At 37.4% G+C, this 27,044-nt stretch overlaps 1 protein-coding gene across 1 annotated transcript in view; it reads right to left on the reverse strand.

Moving 5' to 3' along the window:
- Positions 1–27,044, reverse strand: part of GPR158 (G protein-coupled receptor 158) — a 317,648-nt gene that overhangs the window by 152,906 nt on the left and 137,698 nt on the right. Inside the window, exon 3 of the mRNA XM_032623641.1 lies at positions 17,071–17,173. Within this exon, the coding sequence (XP_032479532.1) occupies positions 17,071–17,173 (103 nt within the window). The remainder of the gene's footprint in view (positions 1–17,070; positions 17,174–27,044) is intronic.

The raw sequence follows: 27,044 nt of genomic DNA on the forward strand, positions 1-27,044 counted from the left end.
TTTGGGAAAGAAGTTATTCTGGTTAACACCATTTTAATAACACAAAGTCTAACAGAAAATCTTTATTACTTTCATCTCTTGTTGAAGGTTCACAGTCTTTCTAAGATATATTTTTGTCTTCATTCCGTCCTTAATAAATACAATAGCAAACATAATTGAATATTTCTTTGTTGATTCAGGATACACTGCTGTTTAAGAGTCTTCATTCTGTTACACACTGAAAAGCATATGAATTTCAGTGTCCAGCAGACATGGTTCCCATCCCTAGACAGCTCTGAAACATTAGGCAACTCACCCTACCACTTCGGGTCTTACTTTATTTATATATGAAATATGAATTGCTGTGGGGATTAAATGAGATAGTGTATGTAAATCACAGTGCCTTGCTTTCTCTTCTCCAAATATGGGAGATGCAAAGAGGAATTAGGAATCCACTGGTGTCTTAAAGAAAGGCACTACTGATCAAAAACAAGGAAGTTACAAGAAACAGCTGAGATATGAAGGGAGTCAGTGGGAATGACAAGCTCCATTGCAGATAAGTTAAATTTGACATCCAATTCATTGTGCAGGAGAAATATACAATAAGAAATGAGAAATAATACAAGAATGGAGTGTGGGAGAAGAATCAGTGTCCGTGAAAGAACTTACAGAGAACTCTGGGAGTAGATAAGGTATTGATCAGGAACTGCAAAGAGGAAGAAGTTAAATAGGTAGAAGTTTTCACAATGTCAGAGAAGAAAACTGGAATTTACTGGAACATGCTGGAATGTGATCAGAGAGGATGCCTGAGGAAAGACTATGAGGTTTAATGATTATTTCATCCTTCACTGACATTTAAGACAGTAGTTTCTGGAAAGTGGTAGAGACTGAAATTAGGTTGTCAGGGCTTAAGGAATAAATATGTAATAAAATAGAATACTGTTTCAGTAAATGTTCCATTGAATACAAAAGGCAAGAAAAGCTCATGGTTAATAGGTATAATAATAATGGGGTCAAAAAAAAGGATTTTGGTTTTGTGTTTTGTTTTCTTCCATTACAGGTGAGATCTGAACATAGCTATAGTCAGCAAAAGGAGGCACTGGAAATTAAAAAAAGATTGAGAAGATTGGTAAAGACGTGAGAAGTTAGGATTGGAGGTAATCAAGAGCATAGTTGGGGAAATTAACTCTAATAATTGATGTCACTTTTTTAACACTAGAAAGTAGAGGTATATTAAAGATATTTTAAGTATTTTTTATAGAGAGGAGGAATCAGTTCAAAATCATTTTGATGTATTGAAGAAAGAAAATGTGGAAGCTAATCTTGTAAAGTCTTATACTTCTTAACAGCTCAGGTAAGAATATGTGTGAAGGTGGCCAGTTTTGAGTATGAAGACATGAAAGATTAAGGCAGCAGTTAAACACAAGATGACCAGTTGGATCACCTGGCAGAAAATGAACCCAGTCTGGATAAGATGGTATGATCTACTGGGAAATCTAGTCAAGAGAGTTTTTTATTTTCTACAATTTTCAGTAGCACAGAAACGAATGGGGAGGATAAAGCAGTCGAGGGGAGAAAATAAAGAGGATTGTGACAATGGCATTGCTGGGGAGAAGGAAACCCAATACGAGGCTGTGAAACGGAGCTGCTGCCTTTACTCCCTCAGGGTAGCCAGTGCTCAGTCTTCCAGGGGCGTCCTGCGTACGAGTCAATCTAAGGGATTAAACAGGAAAACATTTCCCATCATCAACCTTACTCATTGGTCAAGGGTGGCCACCAGAGTCATTAATTTCCACACATTTCTGGGTTACGGACTCAGGAGCCCAGAGCAGGTTCCTGCACCCTGAAAAATTACTTCAGTGGTGCCCACAGCAGAACAGAAAGTCAGAAGTATGGTCTGAGGTGCCAGTCTGAGGCAAAGAGTAGTACAAACGTACTTATGCAAAGCTGTTCAAAGCTTTCAGAAAATAGTCACGGCAATGGCTAGAGTAAGAGGTAGGGCTAAGCGGCATGTGAAAGGGTGAAAAACAGGTATGTAATATAGATACAAACGAGGAATAACAGGCACACAAATCAAAATCTATGAAGTATGAAAACCTAGGTTACTAAGAAAACAATGAATTAACAAACTCTTGAGTAAAAAGTGGAGAGTCATATAGGTGAAGCCAGAAAGAGTCACTGTACTGAGAAAGATTAAGAAAATTGTCAAGGATTCAGATGGTCTGATGAGGCTGACAAAAATGTCAAGGGCTCTAAGAACAGATGTGGGAGACAGAGGTCAGGATTTCCCCTTCGGGCCAAGATGGAAGAATGGGGATTGAATTTACTTTTTCATCAGAAATGATGAAAAAATGGGCAAAATATTTAAAAAGTAATGGTTTTACAGACACTGGACATTTGTAACAAAGGACGGTGATTCCTAACAAGTGCAAACACTCTTCAAATAAACCAACTACCATAAACAGAACCACAACAAAAGTTAAAGCAGTAAAGAAAAAGTATGTACAGAAAATCTTTGTTTTATGAAATAGTCCTTCTGAACCCAACAGGTAGCTAAAATCTGAGGTACATCCAGAGTTTGTGATACAGGACACACACACACAAAAGATGGCTTCTAAGTGCCAAAGTCATACAGAATACAATTTGAATGGTGTCCCCTAGATTTGAAGAACATGCTGACCATAAGCTGGACTTAGAGAGGTCAGCAAGCCTAGGACTAGTAGATCTCACAGACAACTCTAATTACGTTGTTAAACACTTTCCTACATGTTTACAAAGCAAATTACTCTGCAGAAGTAGTTTATTCTTGCCTGTGGTCCTTTTCTTTCCTTTACAATACATGTCTAATCCGTTTCCTAAAGATAGTAGACAATGCAATGAATTACTCCCAGTTTAAACTATCACATTTAAAGAGTAGAACCCGGGGAATTCCCTGGTGGTCCAGTGGTTAGGAGTCTGCGTTTCCACTGCAGGAGGCACAGGTTCCATCCCTGTTCAAGGAACTAAGATCTCGCATGCCATATGGCACAGCCAAAATAAAAAATAAATTAAATTATATTTAAAAAAATAATGAGTAGAACTCTCTCCAGTTCCCTATTATACAGATTGTAACCAAATCACAGTATGGTGAGATGCTCTAATAACTAGGCTGATCAAACTATCTAAAGCTCAATGAGCTTTAAGTCATCACCAAAGGAAAAACCTTAATTTCGTGTTAGGAAAAAACAAAAGGCAAAACAGTTTCTCTTCTCAGACTTTGCCAAATTCAACAACTGATATTTTTAGAGTATTGTCAAAGACCCATAAGGCATTCTGCAACACTCTAAACATTTGGGTTTAGTTATTTGTTTCCTTTTCATAAGACATATCCAAGGATTAAAAAAGAAAAAACTTTCTCCTGCAATTAAAAATGGAGTACATTCTCTGTGAAATTTATTTTGTGTATATTAAATGTATATAATTAAATTCAATATATATATATTTTTTTAATTAGACTCTCTTTTCTTTCCTTCTTTCTTTTACTAGAAAATCTTATTCCTAAATCAGACTTATATACCATTTCTGCATATGAGAGAAAGATATACATTTCTTTCACTAATCCAATTTTGTGGCACATCTATCTTTTTCCTAGTTATGGCCCCCTCTACATTGGCATATTTTCTTGCGCATAAACCAAGGTTCTTTCATAGCGATCACAATATCCCCCAATTCTGATTTACTGGAGAGACTGTTACTTGTTTAGATTCAACCTGTTGAAGCAGAGAATGGGAGGTGGAATTCAGGAACACTAAGAATCTCAGACAGTCTGTTGTCCAAATGCAACTACCCTGCCCCATTATTCTCTTCACCATTATTCTCTATCACCTCGAGCTCCACACCAACACAGAGAACTTTTCACACCTGATCCACTCAGTCTCTGTTCACTTCCCTTCCTGCTGCTCCAAGCCGTTATGACTATCTTTAATTGCCTGTGTCCCTCTGCTGTGCTTACTGCTAGAGTTCCACACATCCATATGCTGAACCCAAATAAACTGTGAACTCTCTAAAGTAAGACTATGGTTTTATATTTTTATTTCCCAACCTAGATTAAAATTGCAAAAGACCCAGCGTATACTGGGCTATAAAATACGATCATGAGTACAGGACATACCACAGAGAAGCCCATTATCTTCCTCAGGTAGGACTGAAATAATAGCTAATGGGTATTATGTCTACTGAAATAGTAATAGCTAGATTCAGGGTTGTAAACTGACGTAATTCCAAACAATTCTATATTTCCTGATACAGGTAATACTAAGTTATGTTGGTTAAATGAGTGTTTCAATATTCACGGATAAAAAGCAATTTGTTAGAAGACAAATTATGATAACATCTTATCCTCTGTGCTCAAAATAATCACAAGATCAACTCACAAACGTCAAACAGTGAAGTGCTGCCATGAGAAACTTCCTCTCTAATAATTGCCTTCACTTTATTTGATTATGAAAAATCATGAGATTCTATAAGGGACACAAAGTGTTAAAATGGAGAGAAAGCAAAACTGAAAGTCAGAGATTCGATTTCTAAAGCTCAAAAAAGCTAAAATTAAGGATAGAGCTTTTTACATTTAACTGTTTCCTGTAGGACACAAAGCATGATTAAATAATCTTCTGGTTCCAAAAATATTTTATTAATTTAAGCTGAAGTTCTCTACCTAGAACAAGAGAATACATGCAATTAGTAGAAATCACACTACTACTAGATAATAATAATGGGCTTTTTGTTAATCTACTGAATGGCACTTTAAGTTTATGATGGTTTAAAATTTTAAGTTCCTAGAGAACAGGACTGTGATTTATATACCTCTTTATATACTCAGCACCGAACACAGTAATTTATACATACTGGATAGTCAGGAAATAATTGATAATGATAAAAGTGATCTCTCAAAAGAATAAATTAATCGACCTGTAATACGAATGTATAGTTGAAAATAACATTCAACTCAAATCTTTGTGTTCTCAAACCAGTTATGCATAAAAATTATATTTTTCAAGATGCTAGACATAAACTAGAAAGATACATTAAGAATATAAGCTATTACTTAATATTACTGTTTAGAAATCATCTTGGATGATAATTTGATTCTGAGCAACTTGAAACATCCTCCATGCATCCTCCAGAATCCCAATCTGCTTTGCTAAGGCTTAAAAACAAAGTTGATACTTGGAACTTTCAGATGAAGCAAATACTTCCTGAAGACAAATGGCAAATATGAAGAGCTATTAACTTGGGCAATAGGAGGTTTTCAGTTCATTATATGGGTGATCAAATACGCTGCCTTGAGCAAAACCATAGACAGCATAGGGAGAAGGTTACAGTAGCTCCACAGGAGCACTGGTGAATCTAAAACATTCACCTGTAAACAGGAGACCATCAAGATAAATTGTGACAATTCGTAAACAGTATGTTAACCTATTTGCTTACCTTAATTTTTTTACATTGACATCAGAAAAACATATAACCTCTGGACATTTATACCAAGTTTTAGAAAGATTATATAGAGAGAGACTATTGTAAAAAAACTATAAATTTGGGCTTCCCTGGTGGCGCGGTGGTTGCAAGTCTGCCTGCTGATGCAGGGGACGCGGGTTCGTGCCCCGGTCCGGGAGGATCCCGCGTGCCGCAGAGCGGCTGGGCCCATGAGCCATGGCTGCTGAGCCTGCGCGTCCGGAGCCTGTGCTCCGCAACGGGAGAGGCCACAGCAGTGAGAGGCCCGCGTACCGCAAAAAAAAAAAAAAAAAAAACTATAAAGAATTAAATGACCAATAGATTTTCAAATGCCTTTTAAATTCTACTTTTCTATACATTCCAAAGTTTCTTTAATGTGTATATAATTTTTATAATAAAAACGAAATATTTAAAACCAGGACCCTCTAGATAGCAGTGAGCAACGAAGTAAATTTTGCTCCAAATCCCAAAGGCCTAATTAACAAACCAATGCTACAATTACTGAAAACTTTTAGACCTCTGAAATTGTGAAAATTCTATTTTTGTAGCTTTTAATTTGATATAATTTGAAATGCACAGAATAGCTGCAAGAAATCCGTATAAATGGATTAAAAAGATGTGGCACATATACACAGTGGAATATTATTCAGCCATGAGAAAATAGGATATCCTGCCATTTGTTTCGACATGGATGGACCTTGAGTACGTTATGCTGAGCAAGGTAAGTCAGATAGGGAAAGGCAAGTACTATATGATATCACTAATAGAGAATCATACGTGGAATCTAAAAAAGTCAAACCTGTAAAACACAGAGAGTAAAATGGTAGTTACCAGCTATAGGAGGTGGCGTGTTAAAATTGATGGTGTTTAAAACTACAAACTTGTAAGGAGTAGTAAATAAGCCATAGAGATCTGATGCACAGTACAGTGAATACAGACAATAATATTGTACTATAATGATGTAATGTGATAAATATTGCTTCAATGGCAGTCATATTACAATATATAAATGTATCAAAGTAACACACTGTATACCTTAAATTTACAAAATGTAACAAATTTATCAAATATAAAAAAGAAATCCTATATATTTCTTACCCTGATTCACTAATTATTTACATTCTACAGCATTTACTTTATCATTCATATGTTCTCAATATAAAACTGATGTTTAAAAATGTATATGTATACTATTTTTTTCTGAACCATTTGAGATATTGTATCTCTCTACCTATAAACACTTCAGCTTGTATGTCCTGAGAAAAGAGCATTCTCATACAAATGCACATTACAATGATCAAAGTTGGGAACCTTAATACTGATGAAATTTTTTTTAATGAACAGTCCATATTAAAATTTCATCAATTCTCAGAGTCATGTCCTTTGTAGCTATTATCTATCCAGGATGAAATCCAGGATCATGCATTACATTTAGGTGCCACATCTCTAGTCTCTGATCTGAAACACGATTAAATAAAAAAGTATTTTTTCTAGTCTCCCAAAACACTTTTCTGATCAGTTTGCAAATTTTGCTGAGTTTTATAAGGTTTTTGTTTTACAAACTATGATCAGCATATTTTTAAGAATGTACCATACAGCAAACATACAGCTGTTGAAAAATAATGTATATTAGGGCTTCCCTGGTGGCGCAGTGGTTGAGAGTCCACCTGCCGATGCAGGGGACACGGGTTCGTGCCCCGGTCCGGGAAGATCCCACATGCTGCGGAGTGGCTGGGCCCGTGAGCCATGGCCGCTGAGCCTGCGCGTCCGGAGCCTGTGCTCCGCAGCAGGAGAGGCCACAACAGTGAGAGGCCCGCGTACCGCCAAAAAAAAAAAAAGTTTATTAAATGCATATAATAAATACTAAATTATATATCTGTATGTTACTGTTGGCTACATTTTTTACATGAAATAATAAAGTGCAATACTTTACATCATTAAATCAGGAAATAAAGATTATTTCTTAGTGAGTCCTTCATTTTTATGCTGTTCTTTTAAATTCTGTACTGCTTATGATATTCTAATAAGATTAGGACAGTTAACACTATTAACAATGCCTTTCTAAATATTTCACCCCATTTGGAGATTTTTTTAAAACTTCTATTGAAATAAATTAGACAATTCAAAATAACCCAAAAAATGAGGAGATACAGTTTTAAATAATGTGCTTAGACATCCTATCTTATGAAATCTGAATTTCAGTTAACAGTGCTATCATTCCCATAGACAATGGACTTGAGGACATGGGGAGGGGGAACGGTAAGCTGGGACAAAGTGAGAGAGTAGCATTGACATATATACACTACCAAATATAAAACAGATAGCTAGTTGGAAGCAGCTGCATCGCAAGGGGATATCAGCTCCGTGGTTTGTGACCACTTAGAGGGGTGGAATAGGGAGGATGGGAGGGAGGTGCAAGAGGGAGGGGATGTGGGGATATATGTATACATATAGCTGATTCTCTTTTTTATACAGCAGAAAGTAACATTGTAAAGCAATTATACTCCAATAAAGATGTTTTTTTAAAAAAATAGTGCTGTCATTCCTACCTAGCCACATCTGTTTCCACAAAAAAGCTCAGCAAAGAATAAACTGCATTACCCATTAATTAAAAGTTGTCCTTATACATAATATTAAGTAGAAATATCTTAAACATTTTCCTTTAACAAGGTAATACCATCCTTTTCCTTTGAAGGGAATTGCAAACGGAATTAGAAGGTAACATTAGAAAACTCATGTGGCAAAATTCTATTTGAATGCCGGCTGCCAAAAAAAAAAAAAAAAATCACATTGTGTATACATTGAGAAATTTCATTTGTCATAAAAATCCAAGTGGTAATTTCAGTCACTGCTGATGAAACACTAAAACTTTTCAGAAGTTTTCTTAAAATACTAGTTTTTAAAAATTTTTCTGAAGATTTAACAAATGAACAAACTAAAGGAAAACTTCTCTCCTGCTGCTCCTCCTCTATTTTTTTTATAGAAAAAAAATACATCTTTCTTAATCTCTTAGATTGATACCCCCTGGGAATAAATTATAGAAGTGTCAAACTGGTACATCAAAATGTATTTACCTTTTTTACAACTTGTGCACATATTTCAAAATGTACCCCAGAAAGTTTTTTTCCTATATTTTATGGAAGAAAAACACTGAGTTTCTGATTTAGAAAAGAATGAGGAATGAATTTGAGGGGGGAGGTGGATTGAAGCAGAAATGATATATTTCAGGTCTTCATAGTATAAATATTATGTAGAAATATCACTATTGTATTAAGGGTTTTGCTGATTAAGACACTTAAGTGCCAGAAGTATAAACTTGTGTTTTCACAATAGTAAAAACACAACATTTGGACATTTGAGTATCTGGATAGAAACCATACCTCCCCTTGAAAGCCTGTTAAACCTTAAAGCTCTTACATTTGACCTAATTTACTAATATTGGACAGTGAGTTATATTTTACTCAAGATTGCCCTCATTTGTTGTTTGCGGGTATTGCAATATGTGCTGGGAAGATGATGGGTCTGTCCTAGCTTAGAAACCTCGCTTTTTTACTCACTTCTTTTTCTCCAGTTCTAAACAATGTCTGGCACAGAGGCAGTGCCCAGTAATATTTTTGACAGATGGATTTTCAGACACATAAACCAATCAACAAACCAGCTGATCAGAGGTCCCTTCTTGGAGGTGTTGTGGCCCTCAGTGCTAGGAACTGGTTCAGGCAAAAGAAGCTTAGAGCTTGGATCTTTGCAAGACCAGTCCCATGTGTCTATATGTCACAGACCCCCCTTCTTTCCATTCAACAGGCATGAGAGAAAAAGATAAGTCACAGACAATGAACATAACTCAGCTGGAAGTAACAAAGAATCAAGTCAGACAATGAGGGTTCAGCATTAGCTCTCCATACAAATAATGCTCATCTGACATCATTATTAGGGTAAACATCTTCTTCTTTTCCAAACACATATCTGATTTTTCTTTAGAACTGGAGGGAACGTATTCATCAATCAATGTTTGGAGTTAAAATGCTGCAATGAGCTAACCATGGGAAGATATATTTGTTCATTATTTCATCTGTTTAAGATGATGAAGTAATCTGCCTCCCGTCTCCAGCTTGATAAAATCACATCCAAAAATTAAGTGGAAATAGGTACGTGCACATGAGTAGCTCCAATACACTCAGATTTCTGTGCATATTTGGTTCAACATGTATAATATTCATGAGGAGAGAACAGTTAGCAAACTGTGGTTATGCTCACACTGTTGTCCAAAAAGACTGCTACTGTTAGGACATGAATACATATTTGCATATCCTAAAATCAGGAGTAGCTAATATACTTTCATGCACTTATATCATGAATGGCTAGCTGTAACAATAAGCTCAAAATGAAGCCCAGTGCAAAAATTTTTTAATTTATATTTCCTCACTATGAATATAGTCAATCTTTCCCTGTATTTCTATATGCTTACATATACATCTTATATTCACTTTTCTATTGTCTTCTAGATTTTTATTTCTTATAAGTAACTGTAGTAGTATTTTTCTTTGGACAAAAATACCACCTTAGATAAATCTTGGAACAATTCTGATCTGAATTATAAAATTATTAAACACAAATGGATTTTTTTTTCTTTTTTTGCCTATGGACTATTTATTCAATCTCCACAACACCCAATACATAAGTACTATAAATAAAAAGACTAAATTCTCCATATTCACTTTATTATAATAATCACTATAATTTGGGGGATATCATGTTATCTCAACTACTCCTCATAACTACCAAGGGCATAGATTTCACTCTTCCTGATGTATGAATAAGGGGAGAGTCTCAGAATATATGAGAAACTTCCCAAGTCTCCTGTGAGTAAGTGGAGATAAGACTCAAATCCATCTGTCTGACTCAAAGGCCATCCTCATACAAAGAGCCTGCTAGATTATAAATTGTCTAAGTCAGCAATCATTTGCAATTATGAACAGTTTCCTCTAGAAAAAAACATATGGCCTACTGTGAACACTGGAATGAATGCCGAGTGGGAACCAAACATACTGAGTGTACTGGTTTTCTATTACAAATTACCACAAATTTGGTACCTTAAAACAACACAAATCTATACTGCTTCTTACATGAAATATAATACACAGTTGACCCTTGAACAACACAGGTTTGAACTGTGTAGGTTCACTTACACGTGCATTTTTCTCACTGCACATGTACTACAGTACTACATGATCCATGGTCGGCTGAATCAATGTATGTGGAACCACAGATAAGGAAGGCCGACTATAAAGTTATACACAGATTTTCAACTTCACAGGGGCCAGTGCCCCTAACTCTTGTGTGGTTCAAGAGTCAACTACAGTTATATTCATTCTGATATTTCTATAGCTCAGAAGTCTGATATGGGTCTCACTGGGTTATCACCAAGGTGTGAGCAGGGCTGCATTTTCTTCTGGAGAGTCCAGGAGAGACGTTATTTCCTCGCCTTTTCCAGCTTCTTGAGGCCACCTCCATTCCTTGGCTTGTGGACCCTTTCCTCCATCTTCAAAGACAGTGATGTAGCATTTCTCAAGCGTCCCTCCTTGTGTCCTTACATCTGTCTCTAACTACCACTGGGAATGGTTCTCTGCGTTTCAGGACTCACGTGATTAGGCTGGACCCACCTGGAGAATCGAGGATAATCTCCCCATCTCAATGTTTGTAATTTAATCACATCTGACAAGTTCCTTTTTGCCACGTGAAGTACCATTTTCACAGGTTGTGAAAACTGGAACATGCACATCTTTTGGGGTTTACGGGGCACTATTCCGCTTACTACAATGAGCTAATGTATGAATAATTGACAGTCCAATTCCCCTGCCAGAGGTTTTTTAAGACTTGGGGGAAGTTGATTGTTAACACAAGTGAGTCTCTAATTAGCAGTCTAATAATGTAAACAAATAAAAAGAATGAAACACCTAAGGGAAAATCTAACAAAGTAAAATTTCAGCTGGTAGGGGAGAAGGAAGACTTTGAGTGGACTGAGTATTATATCTCATAGCGAGGCCCATTTTAAGGATAAAGCTGAAAAACTCTGGGACTTGAAAATGTGTTCCTCAGCTGGGAAGTGGAGCAAATACTAGACGGAAGGGATGAAAATGGGCAGAATATCTGAGGAAAGGGGTAAGCAGAATAAATACAAGCTTTCCAATAGTTATCATAAAAGTAACAATATTTTTGAGCATTTAATACGTGCCAATTACTATGATTAGAACTTTATATTCATTACATCATTGAATCCTTATTTTTTCTATAAAGCAGATGGTGTTATCCCAATTTTATATATGGCATAAATGAAGTTTAGGTTAGTTAAATAATTTAGCACAGTGCAAGTAAGTAATGGAGCCAGGATTCAAACCTAAATTAGACTTATTCCAAAGACTATGCTCTTAATTATTGTATTAAACTATGGTAGAAATACAGCTCTGAGATCGGCAACCAGGGAAACCCAACATGGTATGGAGTGTTCCAATAACTGAAAAGAACTAGTTAAAGACAAACGAGGTAAATGAAATAGTCAATAGTCCAAGAAGATTGGCGGCACTGGGAACTCTTCCACTGGCAAATAACCCTATCTGCCAGACATTTAGTGCCTGGACTCCAATCCCTATAAACAGGACTAATGAAAGAAGATGTAAAAACTGAAAATTAGGCAAATGACAGACAAAAGTATAGGCCCAGGCAGTTAGATGGAGAATTTTGCTACTACAACTGAAGTGATTAGAACCAGGTCACAAGGCTTAAGTAAGACCAAGAGCAAAAGTAATGATGTTAATTATGAGAATATGATGTTGAAGCTCTTTTAGTCCATTCCAAGTTTGGGATTAGACTAGAGACTGGACTTAGTCTGCAAAAAGCCAAATATCTCCAGCTCTACGTTCATGAAACAGAAGAGGAATGGGGAGTGTGAGGCCCAAGTGCAACACAAAGATGTGTATCCCAGAGACAGGTTAGCCTTGCTGAGCAGTTTGCTTGGAGCTCAGCATCCCTATACTGTACCTGATTTCAAAGAGTTTTCCATTTCTTTCTTCTGAGACTACACATTTTTTAAATCTCTGCTTTTGGGGGGCCTTTTTTTTTTTTTTTTAATTTTTTTTTTTTTTGCAGTACGCAGGCCTCTCACTGCTGTGGCCTCTCCTGCCGCGGAGCACAGGCTCCGGACGCACAGGCCCAGCGGCCATGGCTCACGGGCCCAGCCGCTCCGCGGCACGCGGGATCCTCCCAGACCTGGGCACGAACCCGCGCCCCCTGCATCGGCAGGCAGACCCTCAACCACTGCGCCACTAGGGAAGCCTGGGGGTGCGTTTTTTCCCCCACCATCAACAGAGTTGGCAAAGCAGGGATTGTCATTTTTAGATGTGGGTCATTTGTTAGATGGGTTTATCTGGAAATGCATGTGAGCTGAAGTTGATCCACAAGGCAAGAGAGGTAAGACTGAGAGAGAGGCTGGTAATGTGTCCCATGAAAGAGAAAGGAGATTGTACTGAAGACAGAGTTCAAACTGTGACAGATGGATTTGAGGAAGATGAGCTTGTCATAAGCTCGTATTTTAACAACCTGGAAGTGAACAACCTGGATTTGAAGAGACAGTTACACATCAGTACTTGGCGATTCTGAAATCCTGCTGCTATCCAGATGTCAGATCCTATTAGCTCTCCTATGACCACCAATCTAAAGAGATGCCAGGAACACAGTCTCTGGGCTGTCAACACAGTTTTAAATCAAGTCATCTGAACGTATCTTTGTTGTTCTTTACAAGCTTTTTGTTTACTATGGGCCTAGGTCTAAATAAAGATTTTTAAATCACTTCATATTTTAACAGGATTTTTAACAGTCACACTGACATTTTCTCTAAGAGATCAACACCACATCTTAGCTCCTCTCTCCAAATGGGATACAAGACTATATGTGGGAATTTCAGGTCTTTTTCTAGATTCACAGCTATAAATAAGTAAATTTTACCTTTGAGAGGCATCCCTTTCTGTTTTCTATATCCCACTTTCCCTATCAAGCAACTGATTTCCTCCTGTTGCCTTTAACTCCCAAGTCTTCTTTGTATTGTCCTTCTCAATGCAGCACTGGTTGTTACAGACTTTTGCTGTCCCATCTTCCTTCTGATCTATGTAGAATTCATTCTCTAAGAATTCTAGTTTAAAAAATTGGTTATCCTAATATAATAAAGTATGTGAGACAAAGTGCTAAATACCAATAGTACTTAAGGAGTCACTCTGTACATGTATCACTGATGTGTGTTTATATACGTGTTTGCTTATTCACTTATTTAACTATATCTATGAACACTTATTATGTGCCATGTACTATGCTAGCTGTTTTGCATTACATTATCTCATTTATTGGGTCTTCGATGCTTTCTTTACCTTTGGCCCAAGGGATACATGTAGTCATTCCTTACTTCACAGAAACCACCTCAAGAATATATAAAAACGACTACCCATATGAATTGCCTGGCTACTATGATTAAAAACTTAACACATTAAAACAGAGGTATGTAGTAAAATTCTAATAGTAAACCAAATTTTTTTTTAAATGTTTGGCTAGCCCTTGGTAGAATACCCTACTGAGCTGTAACTCCTGGTCCTTAGGACAAGGAATGAATACTGTTAGATTTTCATGCAACCTGGCAAGGCCATCAGGAAAGACATTTTTGGTCAAAGAGCACTTTACTGACTTCAAATTATAACATGTAGCTAGCTTTCTCTTCTGTCATTGAGGCAGGCCAGTTCTAGCTAAGTATGTGCTGAGGTCAAAGCTGAATCACAGGTATGCCCAAATATAGCTCATCTTTCTGAAAACTGTGGCCTCCTTTCCACAGCTGCTGTGTGTACAACACACGAGTTATTAGCCTTACGCAGAGAAGCGGCCCCTTCTTAGACAGAGTAGGTCCAGTGAAAAGCACTGGCTTTTAAAATAAGGAGGAAAGTAGGAGTATGCAAATTAAATAAAGATAAGTTGTTAAAGGTTAACTAGTTTCTCCTGGTGGTGTTATAAGCAAATGGCATAGTCATTCTCTAGTTCTACAATATTTAAATGTTTTATTTCAGTCACATAGTGGGAGCTGAGAACAAATGTGGGTAAACCAGATACAAAATACCTTCACAGAACATAAGCTAAAACCTATTCCCTTAATCCTTCAGTGTTGAATCATACGTTATGTCTGGACCATAAATATGAAGAATGCCAAAGTAGCTGGGCTATTGCCATGATCTTGTACACACACACACACACACACACACACACACACACATCATATCCATGCTGAAAATATGTTACCGTCATTGCTATTGTATTAGTTTTCTATTGCTGTGTAATAACTTATTGGAAACCTAGGGCTGAAAACACCTATCATTACATCCCAGTTTCTGTTGATCAGAGGTCTGGCACAGTGAAGCTGGGCTCTCTGCTCAGGGTCTCACTAGACTAAAACCAAGGTTTTGGCTAGGCTATATTCTCATCTGGAGCTTCCAAATGTATTCACACTGTTGGAAGAACCTATAGATCTTTGCATTTATACAGCTGAGGTTCCTGTTTTCTTGCTGGCTGCCTTAGCTCTTAGGGACCACCCTCAGGTCCTAGCCACATGGCCTTCTCACAACAAGCTAATTTATTTCTTCAAAGCTGGCACTAGAATCTCTCTCCAGTCTGCTACTATGGGAAGGAGTCATTTAATGCAATATGATCACTTGAGCAACTATACCATCACCTTTGCTACATAACATAGCCTAGCAAGGGAGTGAGTACCTCGTTGTATTCACAGATGTCACCCACACTTAAGGGGAGGAGATCTGTACAGCACATATGGGAGCAGAATCTTGGAGGCCATCTTGGAGGCCTACAACAACTATTACTCAGAACAAGGGCTGAACCCTGTGAATTATATGACTGAGGAGAGAGCAAAATGTTACTTCCAGAACCTAGAAGTCAAGTGTAAACTGTCTCAAGATGAAGAACAGTGCTTTCCAAGAAAAAAAGAAAAAAATCCATAAATGTCTACCAAGTTTCCCAGAGGAAGACACTCAGGTCTAAATTTCACTGTATACTTTGAACTACACCCAGTAGAGATGCAAATTCTTATATAGACCGATAATAAGGCTGACAAAGATTTATGGATGACTACCTAAATGATACCTGTACCTCAGTTTTGGCAACGCCAAACCCTGTACCTCCTTTCTCCACTACATTCCTTCTTGTTATACCCAATAGCTGGCTACAAGCCAACGTGGCAACACTGCATTCTCTAGAGGTAGAGTAAAAAAAATCAATATTCAAATAGTAACTTTGACATTTTCTGGAGTAAGATTAAAACAACCAGGTCAGCAAGTTTTGATTCTGCAATACCTGCATACCTCAGAGATATTGTGGGTTTGATTCCAGACCACTGCAATAAAGTGAAATCGCAATAAAGCAAGTCACATGAATTTTTTTGGTTTCCCACTGCATATAAAAGTCATGCTTACAGCATTCTGCAGTCTATTAAGTGTACAATATCACTATGTCTAAAAAACCAATATACAGACCTTAATTTAAAAACGCTTTATTCATAAAAAAGTGCTAATCATCATCTGACAACACAGGGTTGCCACAAACCTTCAATTTGTAAAAAAGCACAATATCTTTGATGCATAACAAAGCAAAGCACGATAAAATGAGGTATGCCTGTATATCTCCTGTATAATCACCTCCCCTTGAATTATGGTGGACCTGTAAGTATGATGAGATAGGCTTTCCTTTGATAAAGTGACATTACATGGCAAAGTGATGGGATAGTCATTCCCATGACTGATATAATGATTATATTATATAAGACTCCATCTGAACAGACCGTGGATATTTTCTTGGTAGCCTTGAAAAGTAAGGGTCACATGAGTAGGCCTTGAGGAGACTTCTAGGAGCTGAGAGTAAGCCCCGGTTGGCGGCTAGCAATAAAATGGGGACCTCACACGTACAGTTGAAAGGAACCTAATTCTGTCAATGACCTGAATGAACTTGAAAGAAGTCCCTGAGCCTCAGATCAGATCACATCACAGACGACCCCTTGATTTTGGCTCCGTGAGACCCTGTGCAGAGGAACCAGCTAACCCCTGACTGAAAAGCTAATCAGTTGAAACTGTGTGATAATATGATTGTGTTGCCTTAAGGTGTTAACTCTGTGGCACTTCTTCATGCAGCATAGAGACCTAACATATAAACAAATTGAAACATAAATAAAATAAGCAAACTAGCAAAATTAGCTTTAGGAATTTTCTGCAGCAACACCTCTTAGTAACTGTATCCCAACTGGTCTCACTGAGTAGCTACAGTATTTCCAGGCATTTAAAATGTATTGAAAACAAAAATATACCTTAAAAAACCCCCACATTTTTTGGTGGTACTCCAGAGGATTGGAGATGACAAACTAAAGCAAAAACTCCTTAAGTGATGAAAGAATGCCAAACCAGTGGGGATTTAATCATCTAACTCCAACAAGGTTAAAAGAAAATCTAAATAATTAATTATGATAGATATTATGTGTATTCACATATATGCACAGAAGCAAAGGGCACTTACTCTGAAAGCTGTTCACTGAGAAGACTCGAGGATGATAGAATCCTGCTTTGCAAATGCACTGATAGGCTCCAAGCACGAATCCTAGGCCCTTAATCGGCATACACTATGAGAAAGAAAAGACAGCAGTACCGTTGATCATAGTTTACTTCACAGTATAAAGACTCACCGATATCCATCATTGCAAATGGTAACAGAGAGACCACATTTTCCAGAAATAAAATATCTCATTTTTGAACTTTATTTTAGGTTTGTTTGCCCACAGACATTTTTTTAAGTAGTTTTCTTTCTAAATATATGCCATTACAGCTGCAGTTGCCATACATCTTTAACTCATTCAGTTGCCATAGGAAGTAATTATAGACAGTTCTTTTTAATGCCTCACGTATCATCTTATTGCCATAAGAGTTATTTCTTAAGCCTATAAGAATATTTTTAAAAGTGATTCCATGCGAAATATTTCCACCAAAGCAAAGGTAGGTAGGTAGATGGACAGACAGATACATAGAATTTAAGATGTGGAAATTGCCTTTAAGAATTAAATATTCATCAAATTTCATCCTCGGATTAAAAAATACAAATTGATGGAATAACAAAACAAGTAAACTTTAAAGTGTAATTCAGAAGAGGAAAAAAAGATAAATTAATGATCTGAAGTGCTCTTTACCTAAAATCTGTTTCATAGATAAATATTCTACATGTACATAAACATGAAGAAAAGTAATGATTGGCTTTCCAAATATATCACACCAATAGACATGATGGACATCCCAAAAGCTTATTATTGGCGTCTTTCAAGAATATCACTGAACCCTAGCAAAATTCAGTTTAACATACTTCGTTTCTTTTTTTTTTTTAACATCTTTATTGGAGTATAATTGCTTTACAATGGTGTGTTAGTTTCTGCTTTATAACAAAGTGAATCAGCTATACATATACATATATCCCCATATCTCCTCCCTCTTGCGTCTCCCTCCCACTCTCCCTATCCCACCACTCTAGGTGGTCACAAAGCACCGAGCCGAACTCCCCATGCTATGCTGCTGCTTCCCACTAGCTATCTATTTTACATGTGGTAGTATTTATAAGTCCATGCCACTCTCTCACTTTGTTCCAGCTTACCCTTCCCCCTCCCCGTGTCCTCAAGTCCATTCTCTACGTCTGCATGTTTATTCCTGTCCTACTCCTAGGTTCTTCAGAACCTTTTTTTTTTTTAGATTCCATATATATATGTTAGCATACGGTATTTGCTTTTCTCTTTGTGACCTACTTCACTCTGTATAACAGACTCGAGGTCCATCCACCTCACTACAAATAAATCAATTTCATTTCTTTTAATGGCTGAGTAATATTCCATTGTATACATATGCCACATCTTCTTTATCCACTCATCTGTTGATGGACACTTAGGTTGTTTCCATGTCCTGGCTATTGTAAATACTGCTGCGATGAACACTGTGGTACATGACTCTTTTTGAATTATGGTTTTCTCAATTGACTCAAGTGCTGGGTCATATTGTAGTAATATTTTCAGTTTTTTAGGGAACCTCCATACTGTTCTCCATAGTGGCTGTATCAACTTACATTCTCACCAACAGTGCAACAGCGTTCCCTTTTCTCCACACCCTCTCCAGCATTCACTGTTTGTAGATTTTTTTTCTTTTTTTTTTTGCGGTACGCGGGCATTCCCCATTGTGGAGCACAGGCTCCGAATGCGCAGGCTCAGCGGCCATGGCTCACGGGCCCAGCCGCTCCGCGGCATGTGAGATCTTCCCGGACCGGGGCACAAACCTGTGTCCCCTGCGTCGGCAGGCGGACTCCCAACCACTGCGCCACCAGGGAAGCCCTTTATTTATTTATTTATTTTGTGGTACGCGGGCCTCTCACTGTTGTGGCCTCTCCCATTGTGGAGCACAGGCTCCGGACGCGCAGGCTCAGCGGCCATGGCTCACGGGCCCAGCCGCTCCGCGGCATGTGGGATCTTCCCGGACCGGGGCACAAACCCGTGTCCCCGGCACTGGTAGGTGGGCTCTCAACCACTGCGCCACGAGGGAAGCCCTGTTTGTAGATTTTTTGATGATGGCCACTCTGACTGGTGTGAGGTGATACCTCACTGTAGTTTTGATTTGCATTTCTCTAATGATTAGTGATGTTGAGCACCCTTTCATGTGTTTATTGGCAATCTGTATGTCTTCTCTGGAGAAATGTCTATTTAGGTCTTCTGCACATTTTTGGATTGGGTTTTTTGTTTTTTTGATATTGAGTTGTATGAGCTGCTTGTAAATTTTGGAGGTTAATCCTTTGTCAGTTGCCTCATTTGCAAATATTTTCTCCCATTCTGAGGGTTGTCTTTTCGTCTTATTTATGGTTTCCTTTGCTGTACAAAAGCTTTGAAGTTTCATTAGGTCCCATTTGTTTATTTTTGTTTTTATTTCCGTTTCTCTAGGAGGTGGATCAAAAAGGATCTTGCTGTGATTTATGTCAGAGTGTTCTGCCTATGTTTTCCTCTAAGAGTTTTAGAGTGTCTGGCCTTACATTTAGGCCTTTAATCCATTTTGAGTTTATTTTTGTGTCTGGTGTTAGGGAGTGTTTGAATTTCATTCTTTCTTTTACATGTAGCTGTCCAGTTTTCTCAGCACCACTTATTGAAGAGACTCTCTTTTCTCCACTGTATATTCTTGCCTCCTTTATCAAAGATATGTGTGTGGGTTTATCTCTGGGCTTTCTATCCTGTTCCATTGGTCTATATTTCTGTTTTTGTGCCAGTACCATACATACTTAATTTCTGCTACATTCAATTACATAAGGATGAAATAACTTCCATTAAAATACAGTTTATCAGTAAAACAGGGTGTTTCAAGAATTTGCTCAACACTGAAATTTCTTTTTTGATAGCTCTCTACCAAGATCCCAACACTTTACCTTTTTGCCATTATAACCTATTAGAGGAGTTTAGAATTTAGTGAATCTGAAAGTTACAAATAGTGACCCTCTGACAGAGGCCCTTGAGAGAAAATACTAAATTATCTAAATAATAATCCCTCAATCTAAGCTTTCATGATTAGTAATAAGATCAAAATTGCATATCATGAAAATTCCAGCAAACAATAAAGTATTTATATGTAAGGTAGCAAGAGCTAATACATGCTCTAAATTCATAGGTTATAGCAAGAAAATCTTTGAAAAAGAGCTTTCTAAAAGACCTTGAATATTTTATTTCATTAATACCCTTTTTTTTTTCACCCAACACTCATATCTTGCAAATGAAAACACAGTTCTTGACCCAGAGCAAAATACAAGGACAGACAAGTACCAGTCAATTCAACTGGGTTGGCAAGTAGTTATGAAAGAACTATTGTGTGTGTAGAGAATTCCTCCAGGACTTAAATGAAATAACACATCCTACTTATAAAGGTCTAGTGATATAGTGGGTCAGGTCCTATTTCTGAATTGTATAAATAAAAAGGCAATTGTAACACTTACTTTGGAGAAGTACTAGTATTATAAGAGATCATATTGTTTGTGGTCAGTCAGAAAACATATGCCTGAATTCTGTCTTACAAGTTATGTGAATTTGGGGCTGTCCTCTTAACTTCGCTGAGACTTATTTTTTTAACTTGTAAGAACAATCATTCAATTAGATTCAGGAACACTTTGAAGAAAGCAGAACTACCAAGATGTCCTAATAGCTGAAATACAGGGTATAAGAAGAAGAGAAGAATAATGGATGACTCCCAGGATTTTGGCCTGAGCAACCTTAAGAATGGAGCTGCCATCAAGGATCTGGGAAAGGCTGCAGGTGGAGTTGATTTGAAGAAGAGAACACAAGTTCAGTTTTGCAAATGTTAAGTGTGAAGTGTCTATTTGAAATTTAATTCCTGATATCAAATAAGTAGCCTGGGGCTTCCCTGGTGGCGCAATGGTTGAGAGTCCACCTGCCGGTGCAGGGGACACGGGTTTGTGCCCTGGTCTGGGAAGATCCCACATTCCGCGGAGCGGCTGGGCCCGTGAGCCATGGCCGCTGAGCCTGCACATCCGGAGCCTGTGCTCCACGACGGGAGACGCCACAACACTGAGAGGCCCGGGTACCACAAAAAAAACAAGTAGTCTGATAAAGTAGTATGGAGTTTGGGAGAGATGTCTGGGCTCTATAATTTGGGATTCATTTGCATAAAGACTATAGACAAAGCCATGAGATCAGATAAGACTAGATCATTAAGGGAGTGCCTGTAGGCAGTGAAGTTAATAGATACAAAGGGATGAGACTCAGGACACTCCGAGGCTAAAAGGTTAGGCAGAAGGAAGAAGCAAAGGACACTGAGGAGTGCAATTCAGTGAGGTACCATTATTTAATTAACTAGATTGTGACACTAAGTGCATAACATGGAATTTCTTGTGAGTTACATTTATTAAACATTCACCCAGCCAAGATATATCCAAGCAAACTAAGTCTTAGATACTAAGAATAGCAGTGCAGTTTAAATATTCTGCTTCACTGGAATTTTAAGGTTAATGCTATTCATTTAATCAGCACTAATTCCCTGGTAATATGACTCGGCACTGCAACAGTGACTCAGTTGAGAATTTTAAATGTTTAAGGCAGATCTGAAAGTTTATTGGAATAAGAGTATCTCTTTAATATAAGCTAACTATAGAGCTGAAAGAAAATGAAGTTTTTTAAAAAATCTATTGATTAGATAAACATCAATAAATGTGGATTAGATAATTAGTTGATTAGATAAACATCACCAAATATAAAGTCCCCTGAACTTAAAAAAAAATGCTTGCTAATTTTATTATGGGAAACACTGCAATATGAATTATTAGTTACCTCAAACTCTTTGTTCATCTTAAGATTAAATTATCTTATATCTTTAAAGAAAAATTTTTAAATGTTCAACCTGTTAAATTCAATAAAAGAATATCATCTGTTACAGTGGAAAAAAAAAAAAAGAATATAATTCTGCTACACACACTATGTGTGGAACCGAATGTGCTGTTGCTTACACACACTTGTCTTGGAGTGTAAAAGTGATCTTACCATACTTTCATGTTCCATCCACCACCACCATTCTGTAGCTACTTCAATTTGGCCACCTCCCAGCCAAACTTATACATTTTCAAGATGAGGCAATTCGTGTACTAGTTTAGCTAAGTTCTCTTTTAATCTCCATAAGTATGGTGACTACTGAACCTATGTTTACTGTAATTGGACTAACTGCTTTTTATATTTTTTTCTCCTTAGGGATTTAGAATATAAACATAGATCCTCACTAGATTCAGGAGAAAAAAAATCTTCAAAATTTTACCATAACATTAAGATGTTCATTTTAGATATTAAAGATCTTTATTTTATATACTCAAATCTAAATCTTTCTACTTTATCTTCATAGAAGTCCAAAAGGGTGGAAATGGAAAAAGCAGCACTTCTTCTTCCATAAGGGTAGCTCTTCCATGAGACCCTTTGATAAAAATTAAGCTCTTCATATTAAGAGTTAAGGCACCCTTGTGAGTGACGTAGGTGCTCAAAAGATTGGATGCCTTATTTGATGAACCTTACGAAGCCACCAGGAGAGACTTCCTAAGGAGAGATCTTGAGAGCCCACAATCAAAGATAGGTCCCTAGGAGTAATCCAGATCCAAATGGGAAGAGATGTTGCTTAAGAGTTTAGAGAAAAATGGACAGATTGCTATAAGTATACAACCGACCAAGTCTGGGTCATGAAGAAACAAAAATTATGTACAAACCTATAACTAGCAGGTAGACTGAATCAGTAATCAAAAACCCAGGGCCAGATGGCCTCAATGGACAAACATTTAAAAAAGAATTAACATCAGTATTCTTCAAACTCTTCCAAAAATTGAGAACAGTTCCTAACTCATTTTATGAGCCCAGAATTACCCTGATATCAAAGCCAGACAAAGATACTACAAGAAAAGAAAACGGCAGACCAATAATCCTGATTAACATTGTTGTGAAAATCTTCAACAAAATACTAGCAAACCATATTCAACATCACATTAAAAGGACTATAGAGCTTTCAGCAGCAAGGAGGTACTTGAGAACAAGAGCCGTGTGGATGAAAGGCTCTTGGTGCTGCAGCCAGGAGTCAGTGCTGTGCCTCTGAGGTGAGAGAGCCAACTTCAGGACACTGGTCCACAAGAGACCTCCCAGCTCCACATAATATCAAATGGTGAAAATCTCCCAGAGATCTCCATCTCAACACCAGCACCCAGCTTCACTAAACGACCAGCAAGCTACAGTGCTGGACACCCTATGCCAAACAACTAGCAAGACAGGAACATAACCCCACCCATTAGCAAGGAGGCTGCCTAAAATCATAATAAGTCCACAGACACCCCAAAACACACCAACAGACGTGGACCGGCCTACCAGAAAGACAATATCCAGCCTCATCCACCAGAACACAGGCACTAGTCCCCTCCACCAGGAAGCCTACACAACCTACTGAACCAACTTTAGCCACTGGGGACAGACACCAAAAACAACGGGAACTACGAACCTGCAGCCTGCAAAAAGGAGATCCCAAACACAGTAAGATAAGAAAAATGAGAAGACAGAAAAACACACTGCAGATGAAGGAGCAAGATAAAAAGCCACCAGACCTAACAAAGGAAGAGGAAATAGGCAGTCTACCTGAAAAAGAATTCAGAATAATGATAGTAAAGATGATCCAAAATCTTGGAAATAGAATAGACAAAATGCAAGAAACATTTAACAAGGACCTAGAAGAACTAAAGATGAAACAAGCAACGATGAACAACACAATAAATGAAATTAAAAATACTCTAGAAGGGATCAATAGCAGAATAACTGAGGCAGAAGAACGGATAAGTGACCTGGAAGATAAGATAGTGGAAATAACTACTGCAGAGCAGATTAAAGAAAAAAGAAGGAAAAGAATTGAGGACAGTCTCAGAGACCTCTGGGACAACATTAAATGCACCAACATTCGAATTAAAGGGGTTCCAGAAGAAGAAGAGAGAAAGAAAGGGACTGAGAAAATATTTGAAGAGATTATAGTTGAAAACTTCCCTAAAATGGGAAAGGAAATAGTTAATCCAGTCCAGGAAGCAGAGAGTCCCATACAGGATAAATACAAGGAGAAATACGCCAAGACACATATTAAGCTAACTGTCAAAAATTAAATACAAAGAGAACATATTAAAAGCAGCAAGGGAAAAATAACACACAAGGGAATCCCCATAAGGTTAACAGCTGATCTTTCAGCAGAAACTCTGCAAGCCAGAAGGGACTGGCAGGACATATATAAAGTGATGAAGGAGAAAAACCTACAACCAAGATTACTCTACCCAGCAAGGATCTCATTCAGATTTGATGGAGAAATTAAAACCATTACAGACAAGCAAAAGCTGAGAGAGTTCAGCACCACCAAACCAGCTTTAAAACAAATGCTAAAGGATCTTCTCTAGGCAAGAAACACAAAAGAAGGAAAAGACCTACAATAACACCCAAAACAATTAAGAAAATGGGAATAGGAACATACATATCGATAATTACCTTAAATTTAAATGGATTAAATGCTCCCACCAAAAGACACAGATTGGCTGAATGGATATAAAAACAAAACCCATATATATGCTGTCTACAAGAGACCCACTTCAGACCTAGAGACACATACAGACGGAAAGTGAGGGGATGGAAAAAGATATTCCATGAAAGTAGAAAGCAAAAGAAAGCCAGAGTAGCAATTCTCATATCAGACAAAATAGACTTTAAAATAAAGACTATTAGAAGAGACAAAGAAGGACACTACATAATGATCAAGGGATCGATCCAAGAAGAAGATATAACAATTGTAAATATTTATGCACTCAACATAGGAGCACCTCAATACATAAGGCAAATACTAACAGCCATAAAAGGGGAAATTGATAGAAACACATTCATAGTAGGGGACTTTAACACCCCACTTTCACCAATGGACAGATCATCCAAAATGAAAATAAATAAAGAAACACAAGCTTTAAATGATACATCAAACAAGATGGACTTAATTGATATTTATAGGACATTCCATCCAAAAACAACAGAACACACATTTTTTCAAGTGCTCATGGAACATTCTCGAGGATAGATCATATCTTGGGGCACAAATCAAGCCTTGGTAAATTTAAGAAAACTGAAATCGTATCAAGTATCTTTTCTGACCACAACGCTATGAGACTAGATATCAATTACAGGAAAAGATCTGTAAAAAATACAAACACATGGAGGCTAAACAATACACTACTTAATAACCAAGTGATCACTGAAGAAATCAAAGAGGAAATAAAAAAATACCTAGAAAAAAATGAAAATGGAGACATGATGACCCAAAACCTATGGGATGCAGCAAAAGCAGTTCTAAGAGGCAAGTTTATAGCAATACAATCGTACCTTAAGAAACAGGAAACATCTCGAATAAACAACCTAAACTTGCACCTAAAGCAATTAGAGAAAGAAGAACAAAAAAAACCCAAAGTTAGCAGAAGGAAAGAAATCATAAAGATTAGATGAGAAATAAATGAAAAAGAAATGAAGGAAATGATAGCAAAGATCAATAAAACTAAAAGCTGGTTCTTTGAGAAGATAAACAAAATTGATAAACCATTAGCCAGCCTCATCAAGAAAAAACGGGAGAAGACTCAAGTCAATAGAATTAGAAATGAAAAAGGAGAAGTAACAACTGACACTGCAGAAATACAAAAGATCATGAGAGATTACTACAAGCAACTATATGCCAATAAAATGGACAACCTGGAAGAAATGGACAAATTCTGAGAAAAGCACAACTTTCCGAGACTGAACCAGGAAGAAATAGAAAATATGAACAGACCAATCACAAGCACTGAAATTGAAACTGTGATTTAAAATCCTCCAACAAACAAAAGCCCAGGACCAGATGGCTTCACAGGCGAATTCTATCAAACATTTAGAGAAGAGCTAACACCTATTCTTCTCAAACTCTTCCAGAATATAGCAGAGGCAGGAACACTCCCAAACTCATTCTACGAGGCCACCATCACCCTGATACCAAAACCAGACAAAGATGTCACAAAGAAAGAAAACTACAGGCTAATATCACTGATGATCATAGATGCAAAAATCCTCAACAAAATACTAGCAAACAGAATCCAACAGCACATTAAAAGGATCATACACCATGATCAAGTGGGGTTTATTCCAGGAATGCAAGGATTCTTCAATATATGCAAATCAATCAATGTGATACACCATATTAACAAACTGAAGGAGAAAATCCATATAATCATCTCAATAAAGGCAGGGAAAGCTTTCGACAAAATTCAACACCCATTTATGATAAAAACCCTGCAGAAAGTAGGCATAGAGGGAACTTTCCTCAACATAATAAAGGCCATATATGACAAACCCACAGCCAACATCGTCCTCAATGGTGAAAAACTGAAACGATTTGCACTAAGATCAGGAACAAGGTTGCCCACTCTCACCACTATTATTCCACATAGTTTTGGAAGTTTTATCCACAGCAATCAGAGAAGAAAAGGAAATAAAAGGAATCCAAATCAGAAAAGAAGAAGTAAAGCTGTCACTTTTTGCAGATGACATGATACTATACATAGAGAATCCTAAAGATGTTACCAGAAAACTACTAGAGCTAATCAATGAATTTGGTAAAGTGGCAGGATACAAAATTAATGCACAGAAATCTCTGGCATTCCTATACACTAATGATGAAAAATCTGAAAGTGAAATCAAGAAAACAGTCCCATTTACCACTGCAACCAAAAGAATAAAATACCTAGGAATAAACCTACCTAAGGAGACAAAAGACCTGTATGCAGAAAATTATAAGACACTGATGAAAGAAATTAAAGATGATACAAAGAGATGGAGAGATATACCATGTTCTTGGATTGGAAGAATCAACATTGTGAAAATGACTCTACTACCCAAGGCAATCTACAGATTC

This window comes from Phocoena sinus, chromosome 2, assembly GCF_008692025.1.
Source record: "Phocoena sinus isolate mPhoSin1 chromosome 2, mPhoSin1.pri, whole genome shotgun sequence".
NCBI lineage: Eukaryota > Metazoa > Chordata > Mammalia > Artiodactyla > Phocoenidae > Phocoena > Phocoena sinus.